The 15,739-nt window shown below is 33.1% G+C and overlaps 1 protein-coding gene across 15 annotated transcripts in view; it reads right to left on the bottom strand.

The window, feature by feature from the left end:
• Positions 1-15,739, bottom strand: part of LOC144973749 (uncharacterized) — a 98,943-nt gene that overhangs the window by 35,462 nt on the left and 47,742 nt on the right. For 4 of the 15 annotated variants that reach the window (XM_078916584.1, XM_078916589.1, XM_078916583.1 and 1 more), the window contains exons 6-10: positions 13,800-14,537; positions 10,338-10,391; positions 5,655-5,708; positions 2,933-3,094; positions 1,645-2,490 (exon numbers count right to left, since the gene is read on the bottom strand). In XM_078916584.1, the coding sequence (XP_078772710.1) occupies positions 1,645-2,490; positions 2,933-3,094; positions 5,655-5,708; positions 10,338-10,391; positions 13,800-14,537 (1,854 nt within the window). The remainder of the gene's footprint in view (positions 1-1,644; positions 2,491-2,932; positions 3,095-5,654; positions 5,709-10,337; positions 10,392-13,799; positions 14,538-15,739) is intronic. The other 11 variants (XM_078916587.1, XM_078916591.1, XM_078916586.1 and 8 more) reach the window with 3 other exon arrangements.

Here is a 15,739-nt window from a genome sequence, read left to right as displayed (position 1 = left end):
TGAAAAACTATTTCCCATCAGGATAATAGGGCAGGGGTGATTAAAATCATAAGAGGTTCTTTGCCAATTCTAGTAAAAAATACCATTAATTAAATCAAAACTTGTCTGCTAAGTACTTTTTAATGGGAACCGAATTCTAAATGGTAATGAATAAAGAATACTAAATACCTATCTATCTGGAAAGGACATTCAAATGTTCAATAACTCAATGTTTAAAACAAAAACTAAATCCAAAAAAAAAAAAAGAAAAGAAAAAAAAAATCAAAATCAACAACAACAAAAATTAACAACCCTAACAAACTAAAAAAAAAAAAAACTAAAAAAAATTAAACAAAATAAATTCCCATTGAAGTAAAAACAAAACTATCCACTCAGTAAACGAAGGATTAGTATCAGAAATCTGTACTCCAAATGTTCAGCTAATTGTCATTCTATCATCATCTATAACACTTTGAGACTTGAAATACAAATGTATAATAAATATATCTTTGACTGTCTCCTCTAATTTGTAATGATGTTGTGAATTTCAATTTCCAAATTTCCTCTATTTATCTTCTATATTTAAATTTCTATCACAGGCTTTAAACAAAAGCATTCCGTTACCTAGTTGATCTTTTTTTTTTCTTCAATAACTTTACACTCCACAGTTTAAGGCAAGTTTTAAATTGTCCTTTTCAAAACGCTTTATCTTGTAATCAATATTTTAAAAATGCCTGGTCAATCTTAATTATCAAAAAATAAAATATCTTCAAAAACCATTTCCCAAAAAAGTTCTATTCGTGACACCAATTGGATTTCAGAATTGTTTCAGTACTTCCAGTCCCTAACAAATTGAAAAATTGTAAAACAAAACAAAACAAAACAAAAAAAAAAAAAAAAAAAAAAAAAAAAAAATAAACCAAAACAACAAATGAAACACACACATAAAAACTCAAACAAATCAATACACAAACAGAAATAAAACAAACAAAAAAACCCAGTAATTAAAAAAAAAACAAACAAAAGAAAGTCAAATACAAACATCGAAAGAAAAGGTGACAGAAATTAAATACTGTTGTTATTCATAGTGCTATTCAAAAGGATTATTCAAAATTTAAATAAAAATATTAATAAAGATATTAAATATTAAAGAAACTGTGCAAGCTGCAGGAAACAGAATTCATAAAACTGTTTGCGAACAGTAGTAACAATTTCATCATGTTCCCATGCACCATTTACTAAAAAACAAACAAAAACAACTTAAACCCCAAACTTATTCATCAGATGCCTTTCCCTAATCCCATTGACCAACGGATAGCAGCTTGCACGTTATTTCTAAATTGGTTAATGAGTCAAACTGTTAGTAGATGTCAAGTAAGCTGGTCTCAAATTAAAGCAAAATTATGAAAGGGGTATTGGATCGTACACACACCAACCGATGACTACATTACATGATATAAAATGATGATGAAGAAGAAGAGGTATGGTATGGTACATAGACGGGAAAGAAATAATGACTACTACCAAAGCAAGGTGAGTCAGTAGCAAGTACACCAAATACAGGCATGTTAAACCAACCAGTTGTAGTAGTAGTGAAAATAGTAATGGTAATTACTGGTAGGAGGGATCAATTATTTTTTTTAAATATTTAAATGTTTTATCTACCTCAGACATGATTGTTGAACCATCCACAGAATCCAAAGCAGAGTCTTGGATGGAGGTGGGAGGTGATGATGTCAGGTGGTACGTCTCATCTGATATGTCAATAGGAGATGTCAGCCGAGGCGTTGTTTTGGCAGCACGAGTTTTGTCTCGCACCCGAGCGCTGGGTGATTTGGCGCGTCGCATCATGGCGCGTTTGACCTCTTCTTTAGTGCTTTCACTTGTGATTGGGCGTGTTTTCGATTTGCCTTGTTGCTGCTCACTACTCAGTGAACTCGAAGCAGAGATTGACACTGGAAGCGAGTCGCTGCCTTCCACAAACCGACTCATTTTGGAAATCAGTGAAGCGGTCTCTATTCTTGCTGGGCTACCAGCTCCACTTCTTGAGGTCAAGGAGCTTCTCTGGCTGTCCATGCTATGCGTGCTGCTTCCGGAATTGGCCAAGGGATCAACCATAGGATCCAGATTGGATGTGAATTCTTTAATTGTGAAGGCTTTACTAACATTTCCAGGATTGACATCCGAGTGGTGACGTCTGGCGGGTTTCTGCATGTCCCTTTTGTAAGGGTCTTTCCTTCCAACCAACTGGAAGGCTGTTTCGCCACCAGCACCTTTCACGGCTGTCGTTGAAATGGAGGAATTTCCAGATTTCAGATCAAAATCATCCAGAGTTCTAGGAGGAGTCAAAGACTTGGATCCCGGGCGCCCTGCAACACCAATCACACCACTGCTTGTGACGGCATGCCTGGAGGCAGAGTTGTGAATCTCTATGAACAGTCGGATGGCTTTCATCCAGTTGGTTCGGATGCCAGAGGTCATGGCTGCCAGCACATATTCTCCATTTCTGGTCTGTTACATACACACACACACACACACACAGAGGGGTTCAATAATTTATTGCTTTTAAGATTTGGTGTGAGGTGTGATAACATTAAGATCTTACAGTACCTTTCTAGTGGAATAAGGATGAATGATCTGAATTTTTGATACATCTCAATTATCAGTTTCTGAATGTTTTTATTATCTATAATTTCTCGATGCATCGTAATCATCAATTATTGATAAAACTTCATCTAAATGTGACTTTAAATTAATGTTATAAACAAACAAAAATAAATTTAAAAATAAAATAAGAACCTATCAAAATCATTAACACTGAATGTAGTCTTCAATTTAAATTAACATAAAAGATTATCCGATTTGAAGAGATTATCAGAACACAGCTTGGGTTCAATAATTTTTTAATACCAAACTATGGTCAAGTAAATCTACAGCGATAATAAGTTCACACCTTGATCTTAAATCCATAATTTCTGTGTGTGCTCGTCTCAGAAACCTCATAGCACGATGTTAAATCTATCCGGCCATCCAAGACATTGCAATCCTCTGCTTTTGCATCTTTGTAATATCGCAGGGAGTTGCCGGTGAGCACAAACCAGTGTTTGCGTGACTCCTTTAATCAGCAAGACAAAACGAATGTATAAAAATCAACGTTTGAAAACAGGGTGTGAGAAGAGCAACACATTCTCAGAGTCAAAATGCATCAAGAGCACAACAACATTATCAATCATAAAACAGTTGCTAAATGCAAGAGGATATTATTTTTGAAAATTGCAATATAAATATTTCATCTTAAAAAAACCCAACTAAATAAGAATAATATATTCAACTTTCTTCCCCAATGACACAATCCACACTTAGACAATTGGGAACAAAAAGCTTTTATCTCTGAGAATCTTATGGAAAACAGTGGGCAAAAAATAATTTCAGAAATTCATGTCCAGAAAAAATATTTGCGGAAAACAAATCTTAGGTAAAAAGTCACCCAATACCGTGCTTTTGACTGAAGCGAAAGGTGAATGGAAAACATTTCTTTATTTCATAATGAATCCCGATAGATGTATAAAAATGGTTGGGGGGGGGGGGGGTTGTGAAAATAAGGATAGACATCCAGAGGGATGCTCATAGTATGTCAATGATTTCCTGAGAGTTGAAATGAGAATTTGCTTCTTTTGTCAACAGGGTAAATTATGATGAAAGATCCGAACAATTAAAAGCAACACTGTGCCATACATACAGGCATGACACAAACATCCAAACCTCAGGCCTCAGATGTATAGTGAAGATTAAGAGAAATTTGAAATAGAGAATAAAGGAACTTTAACACATTGAAAAAAATAATATTGCAATAAAATTAAAATCTGAGCAATTGTCAAAATGTTTATAACCAAACGTCAGATAGAAATGGCACAGAAAAGTCAATAAAACCAGCAAAAAATCTTTTTGCAAAAGAAATGGTATAAATTGGGATAAAAACTGATTATGTATAATGAAAAATCAATAATTAAAACTTTTAAAAAATCAAAAAGCCAAAAATCCTATTTTAATGTTGTCGTCCTTTATGAACTTTCAAAAATCCCAAAGCGATTTTTTCCACACTACAATACACCCAAAACAAAATCATTTCTCTTCTTCATATCATCATAAAAACACATGAAGTCAGACTGCTACCGATCTGCCTACATGAATAAAAATATATAACTTTTGAAAGACATATAATAGCCAAAAATGGTTTGGTAAGTGATCACTATATATTATTTGCACTTTATATCTCACTAACCATTCCTACCATAAAAAATGTGCAGCAATAATCTGGCGAAAACAGCATTCTTTCTCTTTATGATATCAGAGTGGTGAATTCGAGAGCAATAGACAATGAAGGCACTCATGAATTAGTTTCTTTTAATTAAATCAATTAAATATCTTAACAGAAATATATAACTAGCCCAAATCCTTGAATTCTGATTTGACAAGTCTAGTTTTCTTTTTTATTTATGATATGCATTGTTGAATATGAGAAAAGCGTGGCTGGAAGGTGGATTATCTTGATATTTGGGATTGCTGGGAGTGAAGGGAGATGCTGGATGTTGTGGACACAAAAGAGAAAAAAGAATAGACAAAAATGCTGGAATGAGATCCTTTTCTCATTTCGGACCCTCTGTTTGGAACGCCTTAACACAGAGCATTCGTGAAAAAGAACCTTTGTCTATTTTTAAACGTTCGCTTAAAACATATGTTTCGATTTTAGTAGATGATAAGAGAAGCAAGATAGGTGTCTGGTTTGTGTTGTGTTTTGTGTGTGTGTGTGATTGTATGTGTGAATGAATATGTTTCAGCTAAAGAAATTTGTAATTTAAGCGCTTAAAGTCTAGTGTCTCTGAGTTACAGCGCTATATACGTTTTCACCATTATTATTATTATTATTATTATTATTATTATTATTATTATTATTATTATTATTATTATCATTATCATTATTGTTAAAAGAGTGTAAAGACAGTTAATTGGAATGACATAAAATCATGAAATCTGACATCAGAGTTCAGATAGAATAGAATATTATTTGTTAAATAAACACATTTATGAAATGATCCAATGATCAATCCAGGATAAAACCATGTCTTTGCTGATTCTCACCACAAAATTTAATTTAAACCATGGGCATTATTAACCTAGAACACCGATTGACAAAGAGACAAAGGCAGCAAGCAATAACAAGATTGATAGTAGATGCATGGCGGAGGTGTGGGTCATTCTTGTGGAGAAAATGTACAAATAATGAATGACTTTGTACACGCAAATGGATATTCGTTTTCAAAATATAATTTATTTTCATGGCAATAAATGACAAATAGTTTTCCTTGGTGAAATCTGTATTCTGAAATCAGTCCTAAAGAAACACCATGTCTGTGCATTGGAAATATACAGTTATCGTGGCTAGATTGGTCTATTGAATGATCAAAAGGAAAAAACCAAGACTAGAATTTAAAAAAAACAACAAACCAAATGATTTTCTTTTCCTGAAAATAAATCACAAGATTTTAAAACATTCCGTCGTCCCTAGTCACCAGACAAAGTTCTTTATTGATTCAGTTTCAAAACTGAAATTGGTGAGCTTAGAATGAATGAATAAATAAATAAATATAATACTGAAGGGACTTCAATTAACTTACCTTATCAGTGGATCCCTGCTTTATCAACCAGCCTTTTTTCATGTAAGCCAAATCCTGGAATTACAAAGAAGAAAAAGTTTAGATGCAAACATATTTTACTGTCAGTATTTTCTTGACTATTGGTGGGGATATGAGAAATGTGAAAAAATTCACTGGCAGAGATGTGGACCAAATGTTTAGAACAGGTACAGGTCTCACATGAGAAACAATGGGGTTACAGGAAATGTGTGTGAAAGCAGAATAAAGTATTTGGCAGAATATTTTTAAAAAAAGTAAATGAAGGAGGATCACAATAAGAAAGAAAAGGAGAGATGGGAGATGTTTGTTTTGTTTTTAAGGTTTTTACGGCGCTTGCAACACATTTAGGTTATATCAGCGCCAGCAAAAAGGAAGAAAATGGAATAGTAAAAAGTTCTAGTTGTTTTTGTTTTGTTTTTAAGGGTTTTACGGCACTTGCAACACATTAAGGTTATATCAGCGCCAGTAAAAAGGAAGAAAATGGGATGGTAAAAAGTTCTAGAATTACAATTAAAACACCCAAGAAAAAGTAAGACAAAAGGGAACTGAGAACAAATAGGGATCAGATGTAGATTCCAAGAGCATATCACCAATGTACTTAGTTTGAAATCACCTACAAGTCTCATCCAGACACAAGCACAAAATCCAACAAAGAGGAACACACTCAAATGCTTACATTATACATTCAAAATAAAAATAATAATACATAACAGAGAGATGATTTACAAGGAAAAAAATATCATCTTCCAAAACAATAACTATGCATTTGACTGTTTCCCTCCCAGCTAGGATTCCGGCCAGTGCCAGGACAAAACCAAGTAATCTCACTCCGAGACAAAGACAGAAAGCATGTTGGAAAACAGATATAAGGGGATAGAAGACACAGTACGTACCTCCCTGCCCGCTATGGGAGGTCAGGAACCCCACCCAGAGATGGGAGATGAGGAGGACTTGAAGAAGGAGAAATGGAAGAGGAATAGGAAGAGGATGATGATGTTGTTTTGATGATGATGATGAGGAGAGGAAGAGGAGGAGGAGGAGAAGGAGAAGGAAGAGGAAGGAAAAGATAAAGAAGAAGAATGAAAAGAAAAGAAATGAGAAGAGTGGTGAAATAATCTTTGTTCTGAGTGATTACTGAAATATTGAGCATGACTATTGGGGATTAACAATTTTACATTTTAAAAAGCCTTTAGTATATAATTTCAGTCAATCGGGAAAATAAATGAATTTAGGTTTTAAAAAAAAAAGCATTATACATGAAGTCAGTTATACAATACAATATTCAGGATTACACAGTGCATAACTTGCAAACAGTAGAAAGTAAAATATATGTTACTATTTGTATATTTTATTTACAGATTCAGATAAAGACATATCAAAAAAATCATATAGAATATCATAACTGTGCTCGTAGCTCTTCATATCTAAAATTTATAATGTTGTCATTTGAGACTCATACCAATGCTAGCCATAACCACAGTTGATATTGATGCAAATAGGTAAATTGTTTGGGTTAATGAGATTTGACACATGGTAAAAGGAACACTTAACAGAGACACACATGGAAAAAGGAACACTTAACAGAGACATAAGTGCTGAGATCAGACATCTCAAATGGTTTGAAATAAAATCAAATTTTAATCCAATTTGTTTGTTTATATGTCTTATCTTTATAATCCAGTGAGTGTAAACTTGATGTATCGATAATTGGCAGCATTGAATAATATTCTGTATCTGCAGCAGAGAGACATAGAGAATATGCTAGAACATTTTTACTTCATATTTCAATTGACTAAAATGATACCAGACCTTGAGGGTCATTTTAATAGACAATATATGAGATAAACATTTTCTGACAAAAATACAAAAAGGCGATTCTCTGGTCTACAACAGAAGACTGCTTATAAATTGTTAAAACTATAAAGAAATTAAATATACCCCCCCCCCCCCCTCAAATAAAGGAAAAAAAAAAAGAAAATAGGCTTATTTAAGAGTTGAAACAAATATTAAACAAGAATGACGATTTAAGGTTTGCTTGAAGAAATATTTACTGACCTTGCCTTGAAATTTATTTCTATTGATTGTTAGAAAGAAAAATAAGAAAAAAAAAAAAAGAAAAAAGAGAGAAAGAAATAAAGAATGTATAATAGAAGAAAAAAGAAAAACTAAGTAAAAGAGACAATGACAACAAACATTCTTAAACAGAACGGCAAAAGAAAATAAATAAATTGGACCTTTGACTTTCAAACTCAATCACTCTAATGACAACAACAAACATGATGAGACCTGCTACAGTACAATAAATCTAAATTTTAAACAATCAATAATTCCCACAATTGTTACTGGATAAAAAACAAACTTGTTACGTTGTGCAAGAGAGTTGTCAGCTAAGACACGATAAAAGCACTGACACGTCAGGCGTAATCAATGACTCTGGACTGCTTTGTTAATACAAATGTAAATGGTTCTGCTCGAAGCTTGAAGAAATAAATAACAATGTGAAATTGAATGTATGCTTCAATGTAATATACAAAAACAGATAAAATGGATGTTTCAGGTTTCCCCTTTCTCAACAAAACAGGATGAATGAAACACTACATACGAATGTTGTTGTTGGCCAGGGACCCCTTGTAAAGAACTTTAAGGACGTTTAGTGGATATTGCTCTATATTAAAGCTCAATTTATTTATTCTATTATTTATTTTTTAAAAATACAAGATATGCCACCGCAAATGATTGAAAATTTTCAGGTTTAAACAGAACATCAGAATTTACCATGTAAATCAGTGCCAAATCATAAAAAAAGCAAACCACTATATTTTGTCATGATACATAGGCCATTTGGAAAATACCTTATTATATTCTATTTGATAATGGAGATAAAATGAATTGTAAAATGAAAAAACGGAGAATTAGCAATAAAAATTTCATCTTATGTGATAAAATACATGAATAGTTTCATACTTCATAAAATTATATGGCTAATAAGTGCACAGCTTTTTATTAAATGATAATAAAGAAAACCATTAGAAGAGATATTTTAAAAAGTTAGTTAAATTGAAGCATGATGACAATGTCAAAAATTCACCTGTGTGTGTTAAATTTAATTTATGGGTTACTAATATTTGTGATCATTTTACTAAAAGTGGGTGCCCAAGAAACAAAATGTTATCATTTAAAAAAAAAAAAAGGAAATAAAAAACATTGAAAAAGTGCCGAAGTCAGCCAAGGTTATAAAAGAACGTTAATTCATCATCATGTATTTCAACATTGGAATGTATAAAAACTGTACATACAACAAATGAAATGAAAGGAATATGGAGTGACAAATAAATATGCACCGCGTTAACTCGATCTTATCTTGAAAGACGTCAAGAGGGAACTGGTTAAAGATAGAATCTGATGTGCACGACGCACAATGCCAGAAAAAGCAAAAATATAAACACAAGAAAAGGTCATCCCAAAAAAATTCTCAAACAGCAGCTGATTTGGAGGGATGGCTTAGCGGTACGGTCTTTGCTTCCTACCCGAAAGGTATCGAGTTCGATCACACGCCACTGCACCGTATGGCCCTGAGCAAGTCAACTTGCCCTAGCTCAATTTGTGGCGCTGCACTGCGGCTGACGCGTGGGTTATTCCAGTCTTCCCTTGGAATAGACCCTACAGACAAATTTTCCCAATGGGATGAATAAAGGGAATTTAATTTATTTAACTTTCTACGTTGTCTGGCATGATAGAACACCATTTCAGATTTTTTATTTTATTTTAACAGATTTACACTACATGAAAGGAACTACCATTGTTCAATAATCAGACATGGTGTTTGTTTTAATGAGAAACTCTTTCCCTTTACTTTTACAATTCCTGGCCTGATTACACTACTTTAAGACTACAAATTTAAGTTGAACTTGAATGACAGAAAAGCAATAAGACATATCCCAAAGACTGTCTAATAAAGCATTATTGTATTGAATTCTTCGTCTTAATTTCCACAAATCTTAAATCAGCTGATGGCATTTAAATCCTTAAATTACAAGCATTTGGCTATTTATTAAATCCACACACTCATAACATTTTTTTTAAAAACTTAACACCCAGAGACTTAACCACTAATCCTACATTTGTAACATTTTGAAAGGTTTGTTACTAGAATTTTTTTAGTCACCTAATATACAAATGAAAAAATATGGGATTCATTTCAAAGTATACCATTAGAAATATGTTGCGTCAGAGATAATTAAAATCTACTTTACAGGTTTTCTTTCACTTTTTCCCCAGTCCAATATTATTATTATTATTATTATTATTATTATTATTATTATTATTATTAGTATCATTATTATTATTATCATTATTGTTGCTATTATTATATTAAGTGGCAATGACCTCATAACCATAATGCCATGATTTATTAAGTTAAGAGTTAGAAGAAAAATGAGTGACTTTGAAGAAAAATGTACGATTTCAAAAATATATAAATAATTATTTAACCATTAATAAGCAAATCTTTAAAAAGGCGGCACGACATTTAAAAGCACTAGATTAAGAAGGCTGGCTCTATGTTCAAATCCATGATGATAATATGTAATGTGTATGTAGTAGTTTGTTTTGTTTTGTTTTGTTTTTTGAATACAAAGTTACAGCTCCATGCAATCTGATACTTGCCTCGTATTTCTCTGCACTGGGAGCCTGGTTAAAGTCGGAGGAACTTCTTGCCATCTACAGTTGATGTGTAGAATGGTGAAGCAGTGCATTAGAATCAAGTAAGTATAGAAGACAGGGCTGACTGATTACTATGTATTTATAATATGAAAAAAAAAAAAGCAAACAAAAACAATAAAAAAAACAAAAAATAAAACCCCAAGTCAATAATAATAATAATAATAATAATAATAATAATAATAATAATAATAATAATAATAATAATAATAATAATAACAATAATAATAATAATAATAATAATAATAATAATAATAATAATAATAATAATAATAATAATAGTAATAATAATAATAGTAATAATAATAACAGCCCAGCCCATGGAACACTCATATAAGTATGAATTTTTAAAAATCGTTTCGGTTGAAGAAAAAAAAAAAAATAATGAAATCAAATGGAAAATGTTGAAATATTTTATGCAGCAAAAAAAAAAAAAAAAAAAAGAGAAGAAAGAGAAAGAAAGATATCCATTCTGGGTGTACATTTTATTCTCAATAGGCACACAAAATTGTTCATGGAATCAGTCTGGTGTACAACAGTGGAACGAGTCACCCTGAAATCCACAAGCCCTCAAAGGAAATAAGAAGACTAACTCGAGCTGGACATGTCCACGTGGGAATGGATAAGTTAATGTTCCACTCAAGTCCACTCATTCATTAAGTATTTAATTCCCATGCAGAACGCTGATTTAACTGGAATCAAAGGAACAGGTTCAGTTCCTCAAGCATAATATGGCAGAGCAGTGTGATTCAGTGCTTCGTACCCGAAAGTTACCAAGTTCGATCAATCGATCACTCGCCGCTGCGCTGCGTGGCCTTGAGCAAGTCACCTCGCCCTAGCTCAATTTGCGGCCCTGCACTGTGGCTGAAGCCTGGGTTATTCCAGTCTTCCTTTGGAATAGACCCTAGAGACAAATTTCCTCTATGGGATGAATAGAGGGAATTTTATTTTAATATGTTTTTAAATATTATTTTTAGTTCAACAATGGATTGGTATGAAAAATGTGGCTTCAAATGCTACCAGAATGTTTCTTTACAAGAAATTGGGGTAATGAAATCTTCCACAATTGGAACATCAAAAATGTGGCTTCAAATGCTACCAGAATGTTTCTTAACAAGAAATTGGGGTATTGTTCCACAATTGGAACATCAAAAATGTGGCTACAAATGCTACCAGAATGTTTCTTTACAAGAAATTGGGGTATGTTCCACAATTGGAGCATCAAAAATGTGGCTTCAAATGCTACCAGAATGTTTCTTTACAAGAAATTGGGGTACTGTTCCACAATTGGAACATCTTGTAAGGGGATTAACATTCCAATAAAATGGCTTTTTCTAGATTTCAATTTCATGCCAAATGAAAACCAAATTAAATGAAATGAGTAGATAAGATTAATATAGTGGGTTCTTTAAAAACAATAACATTTTAAAGTCATTGTTATCATTCTATTTCCCTTATGTTTCTTTTCTATTTTGCTTTGTTTTGATTTTATCTATTATAAGCTTATGTCGCCGGGGCACAATGTGGGCCATGAAATACTGACATTTCTTCACAGATTTAGCTCTTAAATTATTTTAAAAATACACTTTCCCTATCAGTTAAATGAAAATGTAAAGAACGGTCACAGTATTATGTTTCTTTGTCTTTAAATTGGGATATTAATCATCATATATATATACGAAAATAAAAGACAAAACAATCAAAACCAAAATTACCAATTGAAATGTGAATAAAAATACAAAGAACTATTTGTCTACCTGTCATTCATTCTCTAGTCATAATCAATAAATAATTTCTACATATAATATAGCGTTTTATTCACATGCTCAAATTAAGGATGATTACCAACAATAAAGACATTTTATTTTCTAAGTCAGAAAAGCATAATTACAACCAACATGCACTAAAAATTAATGAACCATCCATCACGGGCAAAAATCTCAGTCACAAAATTAAAAAAAATATTTTCTTATTCTCTTTTGTGACGTTGTAGAGGGACAAAAAATCAGTTAGAAATATTACTGTAATTTGAAACTTATTCATTCCTGAAACAAATCATTTGTCATGCTCTAACTGTGATACAGAAATTTTTTGGCAAAATCATACTTTTAGTTTAAAATTTTATTGGAAAGCCACATGGTACCATTAAACATGTGGGAAAAGGGGGATCCTAACACAGGTGCCAGCAGGAAGAAGCGCTGAAACCTGAAACTAAAATCTTGACACTTTGCCAAACCTGAAAATGTTCCTACTGAAAATGCGGCCTAAACTTTACTCTTATTTCATCACCGTTTTTATACCATTATCAAATTATTACACAGCAAACTCAAAACACTGAAACCGGAGGTATTTGACTGAGATATCGCGAAACCGGAATTCCAACATGAACCGGAAAACTGGCACACATGGATCCTAAAAATCAGCAAATGCAAGGAACATATTTTTTGTCCCGTAAACACAGTTAGATCACTACATCAGCCAAACATCAATCTCCCTGTATGGTTTTTGACCAGGCCATCCAAAGCATTTTACTTTGTTACTTATACCTTACAAGAAACACAAAGACTTGCCAACTCTTCACAGACAAAAGTCGGGAACATTTTTCCGATAACATGGGATTTAAATGATGATGATGATGGTGATGACGATAATGATGATAGTGATGATTATAATGATGTTTATAATGATTATCTTTTTTAAAAAAATAAATACTACCAAAATCGGGGAAAAAGTTGGAAATTAGGTAAACTGAGAATGAAACAAATATCATGAATTTCCTGATAAAGTCGTGAGAATTGGCAGGTCTGAAATCAGTCGTCAGTATAATCATGCCATAAAGCAATATTTGTGTCAGTGCATGACATCATCAGTCGGAAGGTGAACATTTTGGATTTGCAGTTTTTAGCATTTTCTGAAAGAATATGCTCCCCCAGAGCATTTTAATCTTTATTTGAAGTAAATCGGATGATTTTTCATAACGTTATGGTCAGACATAAGGGAAAGGTATCCAGCAACTTTTCTCAAATTTCATACTTTTTCAACTTGACTAGCTGTAAAAAATGTTTAGAAGTGAAATTAAGCTTTGATATTTCCAGAAGATGTACAAAAAGGGTTGATTTAATCATTTATGACAAGAACTCATTTATGATAAAAATTAACCTTCTAACTAAACTAGCAACAATCGTTCAAACCTTTTTACCATCCGACTGAATATGTCATTCACTGTTACATTTAGGATAAAATATTTTTCAATTATAACATAGAAAACTCTTTTTCCAATTTATTTTTACATTCTTTTATATTTTACCTTTGAGTCTGCACAATGAATAGAAAAAGCAGGAAATAAAGTAGTTGATATGGTTTTTAAAAAATAAATCTAAGAAAAGTTAACTCAAATTTGATACACACCTTTAGCTCATCGGTTTCATTGCTGTCTGTTTCATCAGCACTAAATCCTAACTGTTGCTGTTGCTTGCTATCATCTCCCATGGTCTTGCTTGTCAGACTTAGCTGTATGGGGAAATCTTTTAAACTGGAAGATCGTTCTCTACGGAGACGACCACTGCTGCTACGTTCTGATGATTGTCTAGAGCTGGACTGGTCATCGATGGACCCACGACGATTGGGCGTGTTTGCGGCTGAATTTGTGGAGGAAGTGGACGAGATGGAAGATGAAGAGTTGAATTGTGAGGCGGACAGGGTGGATGCTGGAAGATGTGGGGATTTTGGGCCTGGAGACATGAAAGAGGGTGGAATGGGCTGACCGGTGCGTGTCCAGGTGCTTTTGGGGATTGTACAATAGGAGCTTAGTGGGAGACTGGACTTTCTATTACTAGAGTCACTGCCAAGGGAGAAAGCACCCGTGCTATCTCGACTTATAATATCCAACCTGTCGCCCGATCGACTTAGAAATCTTGAGGACTCTAGTTTGTTACTGAGATCTCTATCTTCTGTTGACAGATCGTGCAGACTGCTGCTCTTGCGTAGACCTTCTTGATGATTGGCATCGTATTTGTGCTTCAGACTGCGGACTCCTCTGAACGTGGCATACGCTGGTCCATCTATCCGGTTTTTAAGCTTATCCACATCCATGAGACTGCTCTTGTTGTCGTTGAGGGAGCTCTTTCCATTCATACCACTGTCGGGCTGAAATAATTATTAAAATAATTAAGATTTTTTCAATGTTGGAAAATCACCAAAAAAAACCCTGCTTTTTTATTTAAATAAAAAAGTGAAATGCATGAAAAATTATCCATGTCTATGAATAAAATAAAAACAAAATGATTTGTAAGAGTTTAAACTGGAAAGAGCATATCTAAAGAGAATATAGAAAAAGGAGAAAATAGAAAAAGCAGTAGTATTACAGAGACGAGCCGTTGGTGTTGTTACTGGAAATTATGAGAAAACAGCAGCATGATTAATCAACTAGAATGGAAGTCACTTCAAAGTAAGAGGAAAGCAGCACGCCTAGATCTATCAGATAAAGAACAACCTGGTGGCTATTTCAAATCCTGACCTCCAAACACAGAAACGAACATCTAGGACTTCCCACATGGACAGTTTCATCCCCCTGACATAAACCAAAGATCTCAGAAAATTCTCATTTTACTGGAGAGAAAAAAATAAAGTGAGTAGATGTGACTCATATATAAGGGAACAACTTACGAAGTGCCCGAATTCGCGTCAAAATATGGGACGAAGCAGTTTCGTATATGCTATTTTAAAAAATTAATTACGATGCTGTTTATTGCTGAATATGACTGAAAGTTGGCACACAGTTAGAAAAAAGGTCATTTTAGATTATGTCAAGCGACAAAACTCGTGCGATTACCAGAAGACCGTTAAAAATAGATTTTTACTCTTTGGAGTAAAATATTTCTAAAACTACCGGGCGTGGAGGTTTTGTCGCTGACAAGGTAATACATGAACATTTCTTCTTTTTGGTTGTAAAATTTCATATGAATATGACGAGTACTTTTCCCGTATTTTACAAAACACCATCCTAATTTGCTCTTCAAGTTTCACACTTATTACGCAAGATACAACCAAAGGTCGAAAAAAAATGCCGAAAAGCGTCCCATATTTTCGCGTTATTTTCCTCTTTGCGGGTCATCCAAATAAATGACACATTTGAAACTGCATAACTTGTTTATTTACGAATGGATTTTCAAAATTCAAAAACATTTTACTCAGTGGAGTTAGGGCTTTGTTTTTAGACAAAAATTTTCCTCAAAAAGAGAAAAAAACATTTTTCATAGTCATTGCTTATATATGAGTCACATCTACTCACTTTATTTTTTTCTCTCCATTTTATTGGCTCATTTAGGCACCTCTAGCTTTGGTCTTTC

The sequence above is a fragment of the Berghia stephanieae genome, chromosome 5 (genome assembly GCF_034508935.2).
Source record: "Berghia stephanieae isolate SIO BIC M18660-M18661 chromosome 5, UCSD_Bste_1.3, whole genome shotgun sequence".
Taxonomy (NCBI): Eukaryota; Metazoa; Mollusca; class Gastropoda; order Nudibranchia; family Aeolidiidae; genus Berghia; species Berghia stephanieae.
Note: the sequence above shows the minus strand (reverse complement) of the source record. Positions and strands in the feature narration are given on the sequence as shown.